Raw genomic sequence first — 18,279 nt, 5'->3', positions numbered from 1 at the left:
AAGGGGAATAGGTTTTGTCGTGCCTATCTTGGTGTGCTTGGACCATGTTAGTTTGTTGGTGATGTGGACACCAAGGAGCTTGAAGCTCTCAACCTGCACCACTACAGCCCCGTCGATGAGAATGGGGGTGTGTTCGGTCCTCCTTTTTCTGTAGTCCACATTCATCTCCTTTGTCTTGAGTATTCATCTAATTAAGTGTGTATGTGAACATGTTCCGGCTCGCCAGCCAATTATCATATTGATGAAAATCCAGTGTCTGTGTAATGACTAACGTATGATGTTACACTCATTCTGTTTTTTTATGATTTCTAATTCTTAACCTTCTATGATATGCATTTAACTCTGTAACACAACCTTATCAGTGAATCACATGAAGATTTTGTCAGAGTTGTCAGATGTTCCAAGGCTGTGACAATTGGCTCCAAAATCTATTCATGTCTTCAGCAAATTCTTGAACATTTCAACATTTTTCATCTTCTTTTGCTCCTTTAGTGCACACAATCTCAGGAGGAGTTCAAGTTGGAAGATCTGAAGAAACGTGAAATCAGTATGTATACTAGGAAGAATATGATTTCGTCAACATCTGAATGCTTTATTCATCAGTAGTTGAATGTTTTGGCAATGTAATGTGTTAATTGTGCTTTTCTCTCAACAGTTATCAATAGTATTTTGACGTATAACAAAGATTTTCCTTTTGATGTGCAGCCAGTGCCCTTGAGGTAAATGAAGATCGATGAACCATCACAATGCAGGCCAATTATTGTCGTACCCAATGTAAATACAGAGTTTTTTGTTTAAGTACACAATAATCAGAACAAATCAGAGCAAATTATGGAGTAAAGCAAACGGTATTACTAAAAATTCAACAATGGCTTCCCCATCTGAATGACCTAATCTCCTAACATCATGCTGAGCCTGTAAATATTCAACAAGTAATCTAATGAATGAAATCTCACATTCAGGAGAATCCTTGCCCCAGGGGAGGAGGAGAACTTGGAGGTGGAAGAAGAGGAGGATGCTGCTACAGGAGCAGGCTCCCCAGAGTCCTTTCCCAACAGAGTACCAGGTAAGTACTCACAAAGTACTTGCAAAGTACTCAACAAATACTGTGTTTTATTTGTAATCTATGGTGTATATAGAGCATTCATAATCATTGGTCTTTATTCTGAATCTCTTGACTGTGTCATTTTGCCATTGTTATCTTTTTTTGCTTTGTGGCCCTGTTTTGAGTGCCTTTGTGATTGCTGTCTCCTCTGTTCCCTGTCTCTCTGCATGGCTTCGTCGCTCTGTCCTCACTGCCTGCTCCATTCACAGTTTTGCAAGGTATGGTTTGGTTGAGAAGTAAGGGGCTAGCATGGGTCTGAATGGGTCTATGTCTTTTTATAGTTTTGTCGTAGCATGAATATGATTTCCTACTAATGGACAGTGTGTTATTATCAAAAACCCTATCCTACTACTACTAGATAGCTTTAGTTGTTGAATCTACTTTACAATGTATTTTTTTTATAAGCATTCACCAAAACGTGTATGTCATCTTAGCCTTATCTGTTAGTCAGTCTACAACTTCTTCTGCTGCCTATTATTGTATAAGTAAAATACTGCTGACAGTAATGACTTGAACAAGAATCTGTAAGTATAGACACTGGTTACGTCCCAAATAACACCCGATTCCCTATGCAGTGCAATATGGGCCCTTGTCAAAAGTAGTGCACTATAGTAGTGAACTTGTCCCCCTTGCCCATTTTAAACATGTATTGTAGGATTTTTATTTTTGTATTGCTTGTAACTGCTTCGGGTAATGCAAGTTCTTGTGCTGTTAGGGGAATAACCTATGTGTAAATGTAACAATCTGCTGCTGTATTTTTTTGTGTGATCGTTTTGTGTAGTTTCTTAATCATTGTACATAAACTGTATGTGTAAACATGTATACGCAGGGCCCAGCTGTAAAAGAGACCTTGGTCTCAGTCTGTGTTCCTTGTTGAAATCAAGGTATAATAATATAGGGAGTAGGGTTCCATTTGGGACGGTACCATTATCTTGATTTCAGCTGCATTAGTTCTGGGAACGTGGGAATGTTTTCTGCAATTATTGTATCTTTAGAAAGTTACAGTTTTCATGTCTCCAACAGGTACATTGTTGCCACGGTTACCCTCAGAGCCCAGGATGTCGCTGCTCACAATAAAGATTGACAAGATTGGGCTGAAAGATGCTGGGCAATGCATTGATCCCTACATGACAGTTAGTGTGAAAGGTACTAAATGTAGGCTACATTGTTTACATTGCTGAGATGAGTTGCTTACCTTCACATCTGAAATGGTAAGGTCTGAAACAGTGATAATCTAGAAAAATGTTAAAATAATTATCTCTGTTGAGTTGACACTTGACAGTACATTTTTATAAATATAATTTATTCCTGCAGAACAGCCCAAGTGAATCTGAACGTTTTGTTTCCCAACAGATTTCAGTGGCATTGATTTGAACCCAGTGCAAGACACACCTGTGGCAACCCGAAAGGAGGACACATACATTCACTTCAGCGTAGACATTGAGATCCAGAGACATATCGAGACTACCAAAAGGTAGTCAAACGTTCTATTTCTACTGAATTAGTAGTGGGGCCTCTATTTAGCCAGTATCATGTAATATTAAGCTAATACAGTGTCAGTTTATGTTCAAATCCTTGCAGAGGGATTGGGCAGACAATCGTTAATCCTGAATCCTTGTTCATGTTCCAGGGACAGCTATTTTCTTTGAGTTCAAGCACTATAAACCCAAGAAGGGGTTTACAAGCACAAAATGTTTTTCCTTCATGGAAATGGATCTGCATACCACCCTGCACACCACTGCTGGCTTGCTTCTGAAGCTAAGCAGGGTTGGTCCTGGTCAGTCCCTGGATGGGAGACCAGATGCTGCTGGAAGTGGTGTTAGAGGTCCAGTAGGAGGCACTCTTTCCTCTGGTCTAAAAAAACATCCCAATGCCCCAGGGCAGTGATTGGGGACAATGCCCTGTGTGGGGTGCCGTCTTTCGGATGGGAAGTTAAATGGGTGTCCTGACTCTCTGAGGTCATTAAAGATCCCATGGCACTTATCGTAAGAGTAGGGGTGTTAACCCTGGTGTCCTGGCTAAATTCCCAATCTGTCCCTCAAACCATCACGGTCACCTAATAATCCCCAGTTTACAATTGGCTCATTCATTCTCTCCCCTGTAACTATTCCCCAGGTCGTTGCTGCAAATGAGAACGTGTTCTCAGTCAACTTACCGGGTCAAATAACAGATTTAAAAAATATATAATAATAAAATGGATGAGATCAAACCTGGTCCTGTTGTGAGTGACACAATTTGTGTTTTCCAGATTAACTTTCTTTAAATGTACTCACTATTTTATTGAAAATAAATTAAATTTGATAACTATTTATTTTGAGAATCTCAGGTTTTAGCTATTTTTCTGGGGGGGGGGGGTTCTGGTTCAGTCTGCCCTTTGAATATACCGTTTGAATTAATCACTTATTTATGCTATCGGATGTCAGGTCCAAGAAGCCTACTGACTTCAAGAGGAAGAAGCTCCAGCTCCTGACCAAGAAGCCTACTGACTTCAAGAGGAAGAAGCTCCAGCTCCTGACCAAGAAGCCTACTGACTTCAAGAGGAAGAAGCTCCAGCTCCTGACCAAGAAGCCACTCTATCTCCACCTCCACCAGACGTTGCACAAAGATTAATAACCGAGGTCACAGAGTAGAGCACATCAAGAAAGCAGAAGCGCCACAGAATTCCACTGTAGTCATCAGACATCCAGCAAAGTTTGGTGTAACGCCTCCCTATCCGCCTCCACTCACATCAGCAATACTAAACCCAGCAGGCCCAAATGCCACAACCTCAACTCTGTGATAGGACAGCTCTGGATGACACATATTAACTACAGCGGTGACAACACACTACTGTATAATGCTGCTTCGTAACCAAGTGGGAGGTGGGAATTTACAAGTTGTGAAGTCGTAAATACCAGTTGGATGCATTCACGTGATTTGAACTTGTTGAGAAAAGATAATTTGGCTAACGGCCAACAAGCTGCCTAAACCATAAACTTAAAGCTACAAAATGCAGTATTTGACCCCTCTGGTGCCAATTAGCGATCACTTTTTTTCTCCTCTCTGCATGACGCTCAATGGAAAAGAAGAGTTGAGTTAGCAATTGGTACTGTATGTCAAACAACCAGCCTCGTCTTTAGTCTTCCTCTGCCTTTCCCTTTGGGGATGAAAGAGGATCAACATGGTCATAGGTGCTCAAGCGATCTATTGATGATGTCATATCCTGGTGCTGTCACTGCCACAGTGAAAATATATAACTGCCCTGTTCATTTACTTACATCCTTATCCCTGATCTGGCGTTATTTAATAGGTAAAAGTAATATATTGGGATATTTTGTCATGTTTTGTCTTTGATCATGTCTTGTCCCTGTGCTTCCCTCTGCTGGTCTTATTAGGTTCTTTCTCTTTCTCTCTCTCTATCGTTCCGTTCCTGCTCCCAGCTGTTTCTCATTCTCCCTACGACCTCATTTACTCTTTCACACCTGTCCCCTGTTTTGCCCTCTGATTAGAGTCCCTATTTCTTCCTCTGTTTTCCGCTCCTGTCCTTGTCGGATTCTTGTTTGATGTTTGCTGTTCCTGTGTCCTTGTTTCGCCCTGTCGTGTTCTTTGCCTTCTTCAGATGCTGCGTGTGAGCAGGTGTCTATGTCAGCTACGGCCAGTGCCTTCCCGAAGCGACCTGCAGTCTGTGGTCGCGTCTCCAGGCGTTCCTCTCTATTGACGAGAGGATTTCAGTTTCCTGTTTTGGATTACCATTGATTATATCCAGGAGAATCATTATTTGTTTAATACTGGAATAAAGACTCTGTTACTATTACGTCGCTTTTGGGTCCTCATTCATCAGCATAACAGAAGAATCCGACCAAGATGGACCCAGCGACTATGGATTCTCTCAACACTGCCGTCGAGTTCCAGGGAGCAATGCTCGGCAGACACGAGCAGGAATTGTTTGCTGCTCGTCATGCCGTTGAGACCCTGGCCGCTCAGGTCTCCGATCTCTCTGGACAGTTTCAGAGTCTTCGTCTCGTGCCACCAGCTACTTCCTGGTCTTCCGAGTCTCCGGAACCTAGGGTTAATAACCCACCATGTTACTCTGGGCAGCCCACTGAGTGTCGCTCCTTTCTCACCCAGTGTGATATTGTGTTCTCTCTCCAGCCCAACACGTACTCAAGAGAGAGAGCTCGGATCGCTTACGTCATATCACTCCTTACTGGTCGGGCTCGGGAGTGGGGCACAGCTATCTGGGAGGCAAGGGCTGAGTGTTCTAACGATTATCAGAACTTTAAAGAGGAGATGATACGGGTTTTTGATCGTTCAGTTTTTGGGAAGGAGGCTTCCAGGGCCCTGGCTTCCCTATGTCAAGGTGATCGATCCATAACGGATTACTCTATAGAGTTTCGCACTCTTGCTGCCTCCAGTGACTGGAACGAGCCGGCGTTGCTCGCTCGTTTTCTGGAGGGACTTCACGCTGAGGTTAAGGATGAGATTCTCTCCCGGGAGGTTCCTTCCAGCGTGGACTCTTTGATTGCACTCGCCATCCGCATAGAACGACGGATAGATCTTCGTCATCGAGCTCGTGGAAGAGAGCTCGCGTTAACGGTGCTTCCCCTCTCCGCATCTCAACCATCTCCTCCCACCGGCTCAGAGACTGAGCCCATGCAGCTGGGAGGTATTCGCATCTCGACTAAGGAGAGGGAACGGAGAATCACCAACCGCCTTTGCCTCTATTGCGGTTCTGCTGGACATTTTGTCATGTCATGTCCAGTAAAAGCCAGAGCTCATCAGTAAGCGGAGGGCTACTGGTGAGCGCTACTACTCAGGTCTCTCCATCAAGATCCTGTACTACCTTGTCGGTCCATCTACGCTGGACCGGTTCGGCTGCTTCCTGCAGTGCCTTGATAGACTCAGGGGCTGAGGGTTGTTTTATGGACGAAGCATGGGCTCGGAAACATGACATTCCTCTCAGACAGTTAGGGAAGCCCACGCCCATGTTCGCCTTAGATGGTAGTCTTCTCCCCAGTATCAGATGTGAGACACTACCTTTAACCCTCACAGTATCTGGTAACCACAGTGAGACCATTTCCTTTTTGATTTTTCGTTCACCTTTTACACCTGTTGTTTTGGGTCATCCCTGGCTAGTATGTCATAATCCTTCTATTAATTGGTCAAGTAATTCTATCCTATCTTGGAACGTTTCTTGTCATGTGAAGTGTTTAATGTCTGCTATCCCTCCTGTGTCTTCTGTCCCCTCTACTCAGGAGGAACCTGGTGATTTGACAGGAGTGCCGGAGGAGTATCATGATCTGCGCACGGTCTTCAGTCGGTCCAGAGCCAGCTCCCTTCCTCCTCACCGGTCGTATGATTGTTGTATTGATCTCCTTCCGGGGACCACTCCCCCTCGGGGTAGACTATACTCTCTGTCGGCTCCCGAACGTAAGGCTCTCGAGGATTATCTGTCTGTTTCTCTCGACGCCGGTACCGTGGTGCCTTCTTCCTCTCCCGCCGGAGCGGGATTTTTCTTTGTTAAGAAGAAGGACGGTACTCTGCGCCCCTGCGTGGATTATCGAGGGCTGAATGACATAACGGTTAAGAATCGTTATCCGCTTCCCCTTATGTCGTCAGCCTTCGAGATTTTGCAGGGAGCCAGGTGCTTTACTAAGTTGGACCTTCGTAACGCTTACCATCTCGTACGCATCAGAGAGGGGGACGAGTGGAAAACGGCGTTTAACACTCCGTTAGGGCATTTTGAATACCGGGTTCTGCCGTTCGGTCTCGCTAATGCTCCAGCTGTCTTTCAGGCATTAGTTAATGATGTACTGAGAGACATGCTGAACATTTTTGTTTTCGTTTACCTTGACGATATCCTGATTTTTTCACCGTCACTCGAGATTCATGTTCAGCACGTTCGACGTGTACTCCAGCGCCTTTTAGAGAATTGTCTCTACGTGAAGGCTGAGAAGTGCGCCTTTCATGTCTCCTCTGTCACTTTTCTCGGTTCTGTTATTTCCGCTGAAGGCATTCAGATGGATCCCGCTAAGGTCCAGGCTGTCAGCGATTGGCCCGTCCCTAAGTCACGTGTCGAGTTGCAGCGCTTTCTCGGTTTCGCTAATTTCTATCGGCGTTTCATTCGTAATTTCGGTCAAGTGGCTGCCCCTCTCACAGCTCTGACTTCTGTCAAGACTTGCTTTAAGTGGTCCGGTTCCGCCCAGGGAGCTTTTGATCTCCTCAAGAAGCGTTTTACATCCGCCCCTATCCTTGTTACTCCTGACGTCACCAAACAATTCATTGTCGAGGTTGACGCTTCAGAGGTGGGCGTGGGAGCCATTCTGTCTCAGCGCTTCCAGTCTGACGATAAGGTCCATCCTTGCGCTTACTTTTCTCATCGCCTGTCGCCATCGGAACGCAACTATGATGTGGGTAACCGCGAACTGCTCGCCATCCGCTTAGCCATAGGCGAATGGCGACAGTGGTTGGAGGGGGCGACCGTCCCTTTTGTCGTTTGGACTGACCATAAGAACCTTGAGTACATCCGTTCGGCCAAACGACTTAATGCACGTCAAGCTCGTTGGGCGTTGTTTTTCGCTCGTTTCGAGTTCGTGATTTCCTATCGTCCGGGAAATAGGAACACCAAGCCTGATGCCTTATCCCGTCTCTTTAGTTCTTCTGTGGCTTCTACCGACCCCGAGGGGATTCTCCCTGAAGGGCGTGTTGTCGGGTTGACTGTCTGGGGAATTGAGAGACAGGTAAAGCAAGCACTCACTCACACTGCGTCGCCGCGCGCTTGTCCTAGTAACCTTCTGTTCGTTCCTGTCTCTACTCGTCTGGCTGTTCTTCAGTGGGCTCACTCTGCCAAGTTAGCTGGCCACCCCGGCGTTCGGGGTACGCTTGCTTCTATTCGCCAGCGGTTTTGGTGGCCTACTCAGGAGCGGGACACGCGTCGTTTCGTGGCTGCTTGTTCGGACTGCGCGCAGACTAAGTCAGGTAACTCTCCTCCTGCCGGTCGTCTCAGACCGCTTCCCATTCCTTCTCGACCATGGTCTCACATCGCCTTAGACTTTATTACCGGTCTGCCTTCGTCTGCGGGGAAGACTGTGATTCTTACGGTTATCGATAGGTTCTCTAAGGCGGCACATTTCATTCCCCTCGCTAAGCTTCCTTCCGCTAAGGAGACGGCACAAATCATCATTGAGAATGTGTTCAGAATTCATGGCCTCCCGTTAGACGCCGTTTCAGACAGAGGTCCGCAATTCACGTCACAGTTTTGGAGGGAGTTCTGTCGTTTGATTGGTGCTTCCGTCAGTCTCTCTTCCGGGTTTCATCCCCAGTCTAACGGTCAAGCAGAAAGGGCCAATCAGTCGATTGGTCGCATTTTACGCAGCCTTTCGTTTCGAAACCCTGCGTCTTGGGCAGAACAGCTCCCCTGGGCTGAGTATGCTCACAACTCGCTTCCTTCGTCTGCTACCGGGCTGTCCCCGTTTCAGAGTAGTCTTGGCTACCAGCCTCCTCTGTTTTCGTCCCAGCTCGCCGAGTCCAGCGTTCCCTCCGCTCAGGCTTTTGTCCAACGTTGTGAGCGCACCTGGAGGAGGGTCAGGTCTGCACTTTGCCGTTACAGGGCGCAGACTGTGAGAGCCGCCAATAAACGTAGGATTAAGAGTCCTAGGTATTGTCGCGGTCAGAGAGTGTGGCTTTCCACTCGTAACCTTCCCCTTACGACAGCTTCTCGCAAGTTGACTCCGCGGTTCATTGGTCCGTTCCGTGTCTCTCAGGTCGTCAATCCTGTCGCTGTGCGACTGCTTCTTCCGCAACATCTTCGTCGCGTCCACCCTGTCTTCCATGTCTCCTGTGTCAAGCCTTTTCTTCGCGCCCCCGTTCGTCTTCCCTCCCCCCCCCCCGTCCTTGTCGAGGGCGCTCCTATTTACAAGGTACGGAAGATCATGGACATGCGTTCTCGGGGACGTGGTCACCAGTACTTAGTGGATTGGGAGGGTTACGGTCCTGAGGAGAGGAGTTGGGTTCCATCTCGGGACGTGCTGGACCGTTCGTTGATTGATGATTTCCTTCGTTGCCGCCAGGGTTCCTCCTCGAGTGCGCCAGGAGGCGCTCGGTGAGTGGGGGGGTACTGTCATGTTTTGTCTTTGATCATGTCTTGTCCCTGTGCTTCCCTCTGCTGGTCTTATTAGGTTCTTTCTCTTTCTCTCTCTCTATCGTTCCGTTCATGCTCCCAGCTGTTTCTCATTCTCCCTACGACCTCATTTACTCTTTCACACCTGTCCCCTATTTTGCCCTCTGATTAGAGTCCCTATTTCTCCCTCTGTTTTCCGCTCCTGTCCTTGTCGGATTCTTGTTTGATGTTTGCTGTTCCTGTGTCCTTGTTTCGCCCTGTCGTGTTCTTTGCCTTCTTCAGATGCTGCGTGTGAGCAGGTGTCAATGTCAGCTACGGCCAGTGCCTTCCCGAAGCGACCTGCAGTCTGTGGTCGCGTCTCCAGGCGTTCCTCTCTATTGACGAGAGGATTTCAGTTTCCTGTTTTGGATTACCATTGATTATATCCAGGAGAATCATTATTTGTTTAATACTGGAATAAAGACTCTGTTACTATTACGTCGCTTTTGGGTCCTCATTCATCAGCATAACACTTGGGGTCATTATCCATTTGGAAGACCCATTTGCGACCAAGCTTTAACTTTCTGACTGATGTCTTGAGATTTTGCTTCAATATATCCCCATCATTTTCCTCCCTCATGACGCCATCTATTTTGTGAAGTGCACCAATTCCTCCTGCAGCAAAGCACCCCCACAACATGATGCTGCCACCCCCGTGCTTCACGGTTGGGATGGTGTTCTTCGGCTTGCAAGCCTCCCCCTTTTTCCTCCAAACATAACGATAGTCATTATGGCCAAACAGTTCTATTTTCGTTTCATCAGACCAGAGGACATTTCTCCAAAAAGTATGATCTTTGTCCCCATGTGCAGTTGCAAACCGTAGTCAGGCTTTTTATGGCGGTTTTGGAGTAGTGGCTTCCTTCTTGCTGAGCGGCCTTTCAGGTTATGTCGATATAGGACTCGTTTTACTGTGGATATAGATACTTTTGTACCTGTTTCCTCCAGCATCTTCACAAGGTCCTTTGCTGTTGTTCTGGGATTGATTTGCACTTTTCGCGCCAAAGTACGTTCATCTCTAGGAGACAGAATGCGTCCCTTTCCTGAGCGGTATGACGGCTGCGTGGTCCCATGGTGTTTATACTTGCGTACTTTTGTTTGTACAGATGAACGTGGTAACTTCAGCCGTTTGGAAATTCCTCCCAAGGATGAACCAAACTTGTGGATGTCTACAAATTTTTTTCTGAGGTCTTGGCTGATTTCTTTTGATTTTCCTATGATGTCAAGCAAAGAGGCACTGATTTTGAAGGTAGGCCTTGAAATACATCCACAGGTACACCTCCAATTGACTCACATTATGTCAATTAGCCTATCAGAAGCTTCTAAAGCCGTGACATCATTTTCGGGAATTTTCCAAGCTGTTTAAAAGCACAGTCAATTTAGTGTATGTAAACTTCTGACCCACTGGATTTGTGATACAGTGAATTATAAGTGAAATAATCTGTCTGTAAACAATTGTTGGAAAAATGACTTGTGTCATGCACAAAGTACTTTTAATGACTCCAACCGACTTTTAATGACTCCAACCTAAGTGTATGTAAACTTCCGACTTCAACTGTATATACACAGTGCATTTGGAAAGTACACACAATACCCCACAATGACAGTAAAAACACGTTTTTACACATTTTTGCAAATGCATTAAAAATAAAAAACGGAAATATCACATTTACAAAAAATATTGAGATTCTTTACTCTGTACTTTGTTGAAGCACCTTTGGCAGCGATTACAGCCTCGAGTCTTCCTGGGTATGACGCTACAAGCTTGGCACACCTGTATTTGGGGAGTTTCTCCCATTCTTCCTTGCAGATCCTCTCAAGCTCTGTCAGGTTGGATGGGGAGCGTCGCAGCACAGCTATTTTCAGGTTTCTCCAGAGATGTTTGATTGGGTTCAAGTCCGGGCTCTAGCTGGGCCACTCATGGATATTCAGAGAATTGCCCCGAAGCCACTTCTGCATTGTCTTGGCTGTATGCTTAGGGTCATTGTACTGTTGGAAGGTGGACCGTCTCCTCAGTCTGAGGTCCTGAGCGCTCTGGAGCAGGTTTTCATCAAGGATCTCTCTGTACTTTCCATGCCACTGAAAAACATCCCCACAGGATGTTGCTGCCACCACCATGTTTCACTGTAGGAATGGTGCCATGTTTTTTCCAGATGTGACGCTTGGCAGTCAGGTCAACGAGTTCAATCTTGGTTTCATCAGACCAGAGAATCTTGTTTCTCATGGTCAGATTCCTTTAGGTGCCTTTTGGCAAACTCCAAGCTGGCTGTCATGTGCCTTTTACTGAGGAGTGGCTTCCGTCTGGCCACTCTACCATAAAGGCCTGATTGGTGGAGTGCTGCAGAGATGGTTGTCCTTCTGGAAGATCCTCCCATTTCCAAAGCGGTACTATACACAAAAGCGGAACCCCCCACAGTGGGGTCTGAAATTATTGACACCCTTGATAAAGATGAGCAATAATTACTCTATAAAATAATTAATTCAAATACTGAGCTATATTGTACGCTACATTTTTGGGGGAATTGTATAATTTTCTACTAATTCAATTGGTTAGAGAATGAGATTTTGTTTAACAAGTAATATATTTTCCTCTCAAAAAGATAGGGGTAAAAAATTGACACCCTTAAAGATTCTCATAAATAAAGTTGTCAAAAGTTGAGTATTTCATCCCATATTCCTAGCACGCAATGACTACATCAAGCTTGTGACTCTACAAACTTGTTGGATGTATTTGCAGTTAATTTTGATTGTGTTTCAGATTATTTTGTGCCCAACAGAAATTAATGATAAATAATGTATTGTGATTTTTTTTGGTGACTTTTATTATAAATAAGAATCAAATATGTGGATGCTACCATGATAATGGATATAATAATCCATATATATAATCATGGATATTCCTGAGTGAATCGTGAATAATGATGAGTGAGAAAGTTACAGAGGTTCAAATATCATACCACCAAGACATGCTAACCTCTCACCACTACCAATAACAGAGGTCATGTCTTGAGGGTATTATTTTTTGGGGGGAGCATACAAATAGTTCAGTATTTGAATGATTTATTTTATAGTCATTCTTGCTCATCTTTATCAAGGGTGTCAATTTCGGACCCCACTTTATATATATATTGTTTTTTCTTATTCTTGCTGTGTTATTATGCATGGGTAATCTTGGTATAATGGCAATGTTTAGGTTACTTCTAATGTGATGGGTGACTTTTTATTTCAGTGTTTTTGTTTAAATATAATGCTAAGGAGTTGTGATACCATGACTCTGTTTAAATTGTGGACTTTTTCGGTAAACTTTGGGACTGCTTTTGCTGTTCACTATGTACTGTGACTTTGCAATGTACTGTGTTTGACAGATACCACTGTATACAAATAAAAGGTGTGTCATCAAATCAAATGTTATTGGTCACATACACATGTTTACAGTGCCTTGCAAAATAATTCATTCCCCTTGGTGTTTTTCCTATTTTGTTGCAATACACCCTGTAATTGAAATACATTTTTATTTGGATTTTATATAATGGACATACACAAAATAGTCAAAATTGGTGAAGTGAAATAAAAAAATTACTTGTTTTTAAAAATGTATAAAAAATAAAAAACGGAAAAGTGGTGCGTGCATATGTATTCACCCCTTTGCTATGAAGCCCCTAAAAAAGATATGGTGCAACCAATTACCTTCAGAAGTCACATAATTACTTAAATACAGTCCACCTGTGTGCAATCTAAGTGTCACATGATCTGTCACATGATCTCAGTATTTATACAGTTGAAGTCGGAAGTTTACATACACTTAGGTTGGAGTCATTAAAACTCGTTTTTCAACCACTCCACAAATTTCTTGTTAACAAACTATAGTTTTGGCAAGTCGGTTAGGACATCTACTTTGTGCATGACACAAGTCATTTTTCCAACAATTGTTTACAGACAAATTATTTCACTTATAATTCACTGTATCACAAATCCAGTGGGTCAGAAGTTTACATACACTAAGTTGACTGTGGCTTTAAACAGCTTGGAAATTCCCCAAAATGATGTCAAGGCTTTGGAAGCTTCTGATAGGCGAATTGACATAATTTGAGTCATTTAGAGGTGTACCTGTGGATGTATGTCAAGGCCTACCTTCAAAATCAGTGCCTCTTTGCTTGACATCACGGGAAAATCTAAAGAAATCAGCCAAGACCTCAGAAAAAATATTGTAGGCCTCCACAAGTCTGATTCATCCTTGGGAGTAATTTCCAAACGCCTGAAGGTACCACGTTCATCTGTACAAACAATATTACACAAGTATACACACCATGGGACCACGCAGTCGTCATACCGCTCAGGAAGGAGACGCGTTCTGTCTCCTGGAGATGAACGTACATTGGTGCGAAAAGTGCAAATCAATCCCAGAACAACAGCAAAGGACCTTGTGAAGATGCTGGAGGAAACAGGTACAAAAGTATCTATATCCACAGTAAAACGAGTCCTATATCGACATAACCTGCCACTGCTCCAAAACCGCCATTAAAAAGCCAGACTACATTTTGCAACTGCACATGGGGACAAAGATCGTACTTTTTGGAGAAATGTCCTCTGGTCTGATGAAACAAAAATAGAACTGTTTGGCCATAATGACCATCGTTATGTTTGGAGGAAAAAGTGGGAGGCTTGAAAGTCGAAGAACACCATCCCAACCGTGAAGCAAGGGGGTGGCAGCATCATGCTGTGGGGATGCTTTGCTGCAGGAGGGATTGAGCTTGGTTGGAAATGGGTCTTCCAAATGGACAATGACACCAAGCATACTTCCAAAGTTGTGGCAAAATGGCTTAAGGAGAACAAAGTCAAGGTATTGGAGTCGCCATCACAAAGCCCTCACCTCAATCCTATAGACAATTGGTGGGCGGAACTGAAAAAGCATGTGTGAGCAAGGAGGCCTACAAACCTGACTCAGTTACACCAGGTCTGTCAGGAGGAATGGGCCAAAATTCACCCAACTTATTGTGGGAAGCTTGTGGAAAGCTACCTGAAACATTTGACCCAAGTTAAACAATTTAAAGGCAACGCTACCAAATACTAATTGAGTGTATGTAAACTTCTGACCCACTGGGAATGTGATGAAATAAATAAATGCTGAAATAAATAATTCTCTCTACTATTATTCTGACATTTCACATTCTTAAAATAAAGTGGTAATCCTAACTGACCTAAAACAGGGCATTTTTACAAGGATTAAATGTCAGGAATTGTGAAAAACTGAGTTTAAATGTATTTGACTAGAACAGTTACACAAGTCAGAAATAGAGATAAAATTAATCCCTTACCTTTGATGATCTTCATATGGTTGCACTCAGCAGACATTAATTTACTCAATAAATGTTCCTTTTGTTCGATAAAGTCTCTTTATATCCAAAAACCTCCGTTTTGTTCGCACGTTTTTTTCATTAATCCACAGGCTCAAACGCAGTCAAAACAGGAAGACAAAAAAATCCAAATTGTATCCGTAAAGTTCATAGAAACATGTCAAACGATGTTTATATTCAATCGTCAGGTTGTTTTTAGCCTAAATAATCGATAATATTTAAACCGGACAATTACGTTGTCAATTTAAAAGGTAAACAAGAAACGCACTCTCTCCGTCTCGCGCATGAAAAAGCTCTGTGACACTTTACGGTCCACTCATTCAGACTGCTCTTACTTCCTAATTTTTCAGAATACAAGCCTGAAACAATTTCTAAAGACTGTTGACATCTAGTGGAAGGCATAGAATCTGCAATTGGAGTCCTAAGTCACTGGATACTGTAATGGCATTGAATAGAAAACTAGAAAACCAACAAAAAAAACTACTTCCTGAATAGATTTTTCTCAGGTTTTTGCCTGCCAAATCAGTTATGTTATACTCACAGACACTATTCTAACAGTTTTGGAAACTTTAGAGTGTTTTCTATCCAAATCTACCAGTTATATGCATATCATATCTTCTGGGCCCGAGAGGCAGGCAGTTTAATTTGGGCATGCATTTCATCCAAAATTCCGAATGCTGTCCCCTACCCAAGAGAAGTTTTAAGGGAAAACATTTAAATGTCTTGGAATGGGCTAGCCAAAGCCCAGACCTCAATCCAATGGAGAATCTGTAGTATGACTTAAAGTTTGCTGTACACCAGCGGAACCCATCCAACTTGAAGGAGCTGGAGCAATTTTGCTTTGAAGAATGGGCAAAAATCCCAGTGGCTAGATGTGCCAAGCTTATAGAGACATACCCCAAGAGACTTGCAGCTGTAATTGCTGCAAAAGGTGGCTCTACAAAGTATTGACTTTGGGGGGGTGAGTAGTTATGCATGCTCAAGTTTTCATTTTTTCTGTCTTATTTATTGTTTGTTTCACAATAAAAAATCTTTTGCATCTTCAAAGTGGTAGGTTGTGTAAATCAAATGATACAAACTGTCATGCCCTGACCGTAGAGAGCTTTTTATGTCTCTATTTTGGTTTGGTCAGGGTGTGATTTGGGTGGGCATTCTATGTTCATTTTCTATGTTTTGTATTTCTTTGTGTTTGGCCGGGTGTGGTTCTCAATCAAAGGCAGCTGTCTATCGTTGCCTCTGATTGAGAACCATACTTAGGTAGCTTTTCCCCACCGATGCTTTGTGGGTAGTTGTTTTCTGTTTAGCTGTTTTGTTTGCCTAACAGAACTGTTCGCTTTCGTTCTCCTGTTTGTTGTCTTTGTTCGATTGTTTTTTTGGATTAAATCATGAACACTTTAAACGCTGCACCTTGGTCCACTCTTCCTTCAGCCCACGAGAAGCGTGATACAACCCCCCCCAAAATTCATTTTAATTCCAGGTTGAAATGCAACAAAATAGGAAAAATGCCAAGGGGGTGAATAATTTCGCAAGCCACTGTAGCAGATGTTATTGCGGGTGAAGCGAAATGCTCCAACAGTGCAGTAATATCTAACACGTAATATCTAACAATTTCATAACATATACCTAATAGACACAAATCTAAGTAAAGGAATGGAATTAAGAATATATAAATATATGGACGAGCAATGTCAGAGCGGCATAGACTAAGATACAGTAGAATAGAATAGAATACAGTATATACATATGAGAAGAGTAATGAAAGATATGTAACATTATTAAAGTGTCCAGTAATTGCAGGGGTATGTATATAGGGTAGCAGCCTTTAAGGTGCTAGTGATGGCTATTTAACAGTCTGATGGCCTTGAGATAGAAGCTGTTTTTCAGACTCTTGGTCCCAGCTTTGATGCACCTGTACTGACCTCACCTTCTTCTGGATGATAGCAGGGTGAACAGGCAGTGGCTTGGGTGGTTGTTGTCCTTGATGATCTTTTGTCCTTCCTGTGACATCAGGTGCTGTAGGGGTTCTTGAGGGCAGGTAGTTTGCCCCCGGTGATGCGTTGGGCAGACCGCACCACCCTCTGGAGAGCCCTGTGGTTGCGGGCGGTGCAGTTGCCATACCAGGCGGTGATACAGCTCGACAGGATGCTCTCAATTGTGCATCTGTAAAAGTTTGAGTGTTTTAGGTGCCAATCCAAATTTCTTCAGCCTCCAGAGGTTGAAGAGGCACTGTTGTACATTCTTCACCACACTGTCTGTGTGGGTGGACCATTTCAGTTTGTCAGTGATGTGTACACCGAGGAACTTGAAGCTTTCCACCTTCTCCACTGCGGCCCCGTCGATGTGGATAGGGGGGTGCTCCCGCTGCTGTTTCCTGAAGTCCGCGATCAGCTCCTTAGTTTTGTTGATGTTGAGTGAGAGGTTATTTTTCTGGCACCACACTCCCAGGGCCCTCACTTCCTCCTTGTAGGCTGTCTCGTCATTGTTGGTAATCAGTCCTACTATTGTTGTGTCGTCTGCAAAATTGGCCACACAGTCATGGGTGAACAGGGAGCACAGGAGGGTGCTGACAACACACCCTTGTGGGGCCCCTGTCTTGAAGATCAGCGAAGTGGAGGCGTTGTTTCCTACCTTCACCACCTGGGAGCAGCCCGTCAGGAAGTCCAGGACCCAGTTGCACAGGGTCCACACTTAACTCTTTATCCACAATATAGCAGGGGGTGTAAAGCCATAACACATACATTTTTCCAGCAACAGACTATGATCGATAATGTCAAAATCCACAATGAAGTCTAACACAACAGCCCCCACAATCTTTTTATCATTAATTTCTCTTTGCCAATCATCAGTCATTTGTGTAAGTGCTGTGCTTGCTGAATGTCCTCCCCTATTAGCGTGCTGAAGGTCTGTTGGAAAAACATTCCAGGTGACGCTTGTTGAGAGAATGCCTAGAGTGTGCAAAGCTGTCATCAAGGCAAACAGTGGCTACTTTGAAGATTCTAAAATCTAAAATATATTTGGATTTGTTTAACACTTTTTTGGTTACTACATTATTCCATATGTGTTATTTACAAATAAAAACCCTTGAATGAGTAGGTGTGTACAAACTTTTGACTGGTACCATAGGTCGTGACCTGCCTCACACTCCAGTACAGTTGGTGGCTGTGTATGCACCTGTCAGTTGGTTGTGATCCGCCAATAAAACTTAAAGAAGGTTTTGTTTAGATGTTAGGCCTATTTAACAAACGTGTTATTTTATGACAAAAGTCATCTAACAAATCATTAACACTAAAACATGAATATCTAGCTAAAGAGTTTAGTGGCTAGCACACACTGGTAGGTAGCTAGGTAAGTTGGATATCTAGCCTCCCGAATGGCACAGTGGTCTAAGGCACTTTATTGCAGTGCTAGCTGTGCCACTAGAGAACCTGGTTCACCCGGGCCGGGTGCAATGCACACTGACACGGTTGCCAGGTGTATGGTGTTTCCTCTGACACATTGGTGCGGCTGGCTTCTTGGTTAAGTGGGCGTTGTGTCAAGAAGCAGTGTGGCTTGGCTGGGTTGTGTTTCGGAGGACGCACGCTCTCGACCTTCGCCTCTCCCGAGTCCGTACGGGAGTTGCAGCAACTACCAATAGGGGAGAAAAAGCGGTAAACATTGTTTTACAAAAGTTGGATTTACCCGCAGGG

The 18,279-nt window shown here is 44.0% G+C and overlaps 1 protein-coding gene across 1 annotated transcript in view; it reads left to right on the top strand.

Annotated features, from left to right (window-relative positions):
- LOC139569841 (axin interactor, dorsalization-associated protein-like) overlaps positions 1-3,276 on the top strand; it is a 4,410-nt gene extending 1,134 nt beyond the window's left edge. The window contains exons 2-6 of the mRNA XM_071391176.1: positions 493-547; positions 656-719; positions 963-1,066; positions 2,129-2,251; positions 2,459-3,276. Coding sequence (XP_071247277.1) covers positions 493-547; positions 656-719; positions 963-1,066; positions 2,129-2,251; positions 2,459-2,583 — 471 coding nt within the window. The 3' untranslated portion in view covers positions 2,584-3,276. The remainder of the gene's footprint in view (positions 1-492; positions 548-655; positions 720-962; positions 1,067-2,128; positions 2,252-2,458) is intronic.
- The last annotated feature ends 15,003 nt before the right edge of the window (positions 3,277-18,279 follow it).

The sequence above is a fragment of the Salvelinus alpinus genome, chromosome 3, assembly GCF_045679555.1.
Source record: "Salvelinus alpinus chromosome 3, SLU_Salpinus.1, whole genome shotgun sequence".
NCBI lineage: Eukaryota > Metazoa > Chordata > Actinopteri > Salmoniformes > Salmonidae > Salvelinus > Salvelinus alpinus.
Note: the sequence above shows the minus strand (reverse complement) of the source record. Positions and strands in the feature narration are given on the sequence as shown.